A 3,195-nucleotide genomic window follows, 5' to 3' on the forward strand; every position below is an offset into this window, starting at 1 on the left:
TGTTGTGGGTCTTCCAGTCGAGCGAAATTCACAACTCGACACGCCCGCACAGGGTTGCGCCGCAGCGGCTGCTGCTGCTGCTGCTGCTTTTGCTGCTGCTGCTGCTTCTTTTGCTGCTGCTGCTGCTGCTTCTGTTGTTGCTGCTGCAGGCAGTTCGTCGCATCCTTGCTGCTCTCGAGCAGCTGTGTAGCAGCAGCAGCAGCAGCAGCAGCAGCGCTTTTTGCAGCACGTGGAGAAGCAGCAACAGCAGCAGCTGTGTCTGTTTCCACAGTATCAGCAGCAGCAGCAGCAGCAGCAGCAGCATCATCAGCAGCATCAGCAAGATCAGCAGCAGCAGCAGGCGACTCGTACTCCGACTCGCTGCTGCTGCTGCTGCTGCTGCTGGTTGAAGGCTGATAGGAGGGATCTGCTGCCTCTCCTTCGTCTTCGTTATACCGCAGCGACTGCTGCCGCAGCGCCAGAGGCAACCCAGGCCAGCGGCGTTGCTGCTGCTGCTGCTGCTGCTGCTGCTGCTGCAGAGGCTTGCTGCTGCAACAGCTCAGCAGATGCCTCCCCGACCGAGAATAAGTTGCAAGACCTTCCTTACTGCTGCTGCTACTGGTGCTGCAGGTGCTGCTGGTATTGCTGCAGTTGCTGCTGCTGCTGCTGCAGTTGGTGCTGCTGCTGCTGCTGCTGCTGCTGCAGGAGGGTGTGTGGCTTCCTTTGGCTCGGCGGAGGCCGCAGAGCCTCAGCGGAAGAAGCAGACACCACCACGCTGCTGCTGCTGCGGCAGCAGCAGCAGCAGCAAAAACAGAAAATACAGAGATAACGATTCCAGCAGCCAGGCGGCCTACACACCGGACGAGACGGGCGGTCAAGCTGCGCTGCTGTTGCTGCTGCTGCTGCTGCTGCTGTGCTTCCGGTTGCTGCTGCAGCCGCAGCTGCTCTTCCTGCCGCTGGAGCTGCTGCAGCTGCTGCACAGCTGCGTCTTTCGCAGCTACGCGCTGCAGCAGCTGCTGCAGCAGCAGCTGCATCTCCTGCATTCTCGGCTCCCCTGCTGCTTGGGCCTGCTGCAGCTCCTGACGCACGCCACACACTTGTTGCTGCAGCAGCAACAGCTGCTGCTGCAGCTGCTGCTCCGGGCTGGTGTAGCTGCGGAAGCAGCGTACCCACAACCAACAGGCAATCAGCAGACAGCTCCAACGAATAAGCGAAACACCATGAGCGGCAGCAGCAGCAGCAGCAGCTGCTGCTGCTGCTGCTGCTTCCCAGGCGGCATCCGCAACCCAAGCCAGGTTGCTGCTGTCCTGGTTCCCAAAAGCAGCAGCAGCAGCAGCAGCAGGTGCAGCAGCAGCAGCAGCAGCAGCAGTAGCAGTACGTGGCTTGTGCTGCTGCTGCGTCAACAGGCTGAGGAGGGGAGAGAGGCCTCCACGGTGTAGTGCGATCTCTGCTGCAGCAGCAGCAGCAAGAAGACCGAATAGCTGCAGCCTAGCAGCAGCAACTCTTCTGGTTGCAGTCAATAGAAAAGCAGCAGCAGCAGCAGCAAAATATATTGCTGCTGCTTCTCCTCCCCCTATCCACTCGCCTACAGCTCTATGAAACACCTTCAGCTGCTGCAGCATAGCAAAGGATTCCTCTAGGCCCCGCTGCAGCTGCTGCAGCAGCTGCTGCATGTATGTACCCCCTTGTAGCTGCTGCAGCTGCAGCTGCTCCTGAAGCTTACCCATATGCTCCAGCTGCTGCAGCTGCTGCTGCATCCTAGCAGCAGCAGCAGCAGAAGCAGCAGACAAACGCACGGCCGCCTCCTCAGCCCGTCGTTGTCGCTCTGCGCTGTGTAAGAAAAAACAAATGTTGTCTGCATGCAGCAGCAGCAGAAGCAGCAACAGCAGCAGCAGCAGCAGCAACGGCAACAGCAGCAGCAGCGACAGCAATAAGAACATAGCAACACCAGCAGCAGTAGCAGCAACAGCAGCAGGCCGCAGCAGCTACAGCAGCAGCAGCAGCAGCAGCAGACCGCAGCAGCTACAACAGCAGCAGCAGCAGCAGCAGCAGCAGACCGCAGCAGCTACAACAGCAGCAGCAGCAGCAGCAGAAGCAGCAGCAGCAGCAGCAGCAGTTGTTGGTGGTGTGTACCTATGTGATTGATTTGTTCTCTGACGAGGGCAAATGTGCCGAAGTCCATCGCCTGCTGCTGCTGGCAGCCCGCCGTTTGTCTTCGCGTTATAGCAATGCACTGTCTGTACAGCTGCTGCTTCCTCTGCTGCAGCTGCTGCAGCTGCTGCAGCTGCTGCAGCTGCTGCAGCTGCTGCAGCGGCAACACAGAAGACGGGGAATCCCCTAGTATTAACTCCAACTTCTTCTCTCCTCTTGCTGCTGATGCTGCTGCTGCTGATGCTGCTGCTGCTGCTGCTGCTGCTGTTGGTGCAGCAGAATCTTCGTCTTCAGCTTCTGTGGATTCGGCTGCAGCTCTTGCTGCTGCTTCCTCCTCCTGCTGCTGCTGCTGCTGCTGCTGTTGCTGCTGCTCATAGCTCCCTTCCCAGTCCCCTTCCGACATTTGCTGCAGCTGCTGCAGCTGCTGCAGCTGCCGCAGCAAGTCGTTGAGCTGCACGCACGGATGTGCAGCTGAGGCATCTGCTGCAGCAGCAGCTGCTGCTGCATCTGCATCACCGACAGCAGCAGCGCCGCCTGTGGCTGCAGCCCAGCAGCAGGAGATGCAGCAGCAACACAAGCAGTAGCAACACAAGCAGCAACAGAAACAGCAGCAGCAACAGAAGCAACAGCAACAGCAGCAGCAGCAGCAGCAGCAGCAGCAGCAGCAGCAGCAGCATCTGGTTTGTCCCTAATTTAAAAAAAAGTAAAAATAAAACAAACATAAACAGAATAAAACAAGAGTAACAAAAAAACAAAACAAAATAAAACAAAAACAAAAAGATAAAGCAAACGCAGACTAAATAAAACAAAAACAAACAGAGAGAGCGAGAGACAGAGACAGACAGAGACACAGCCAGGCGGAGACTAAGAAGCCGATGTACACACAAAGAGGAGACAAAGAAAAAGGAGATGCATATAATAAACAAAAAGAGACAGAAAAAACTATAAAGAAAAACAAAAGAAATAGAAATGAAATAAAAACAAATATATACAAACATAGAGGACAGAGAAAGAACAAGAAAAGATGAAAAAAGAAGAAAAAAAAAAAAAAAAAAAAAAAAAAAA

At 55.6% G+C, this 3,195-nt stretch overlaps 1 protein-coding gene across 1 annotated transcript in view; it reads right to left on the reverse strand.

Annotated features, from left to right (window-relative positions):
• Positions 1 to 3,195, reverse strand: part of EMH_0022950 (uncharacterized protein) — a gene marked incomplete at both ends in the record, with an annotated part of 4,840 nt that overhangs the window by 1,097 nt on the left and 548 nt on the right. Inside the window, 2 exons of the mRNA XM_013502043.1 lie at positions 51 to 1,834; positions 2,113 to 2,581. Coding sequence (XP_013357497.1) covers positions 51 to 1,834; positions 2,113 to 2,581 — 2,253 coding nt within the window. The remainder of the gene's footprint in view (positions 1 to 50; positions 1,835 to 2,112; positions 2,582 to 3,195) is intronic.

This window comes from Eimeria mitis, genomic scaffold (genome assembly GCF_000499745.2).
Source record: "Eimeria mitis Houghton genomic scaffold, Emh_scaff815, whole genome shotgun sequence".
Classification (NCBI taxonomy): Eukaryota; Apicomplexa; class Conoidasida; order Eucoccidiorida; family Eimeriidae; genus Eimeria; species Eimeria mitis.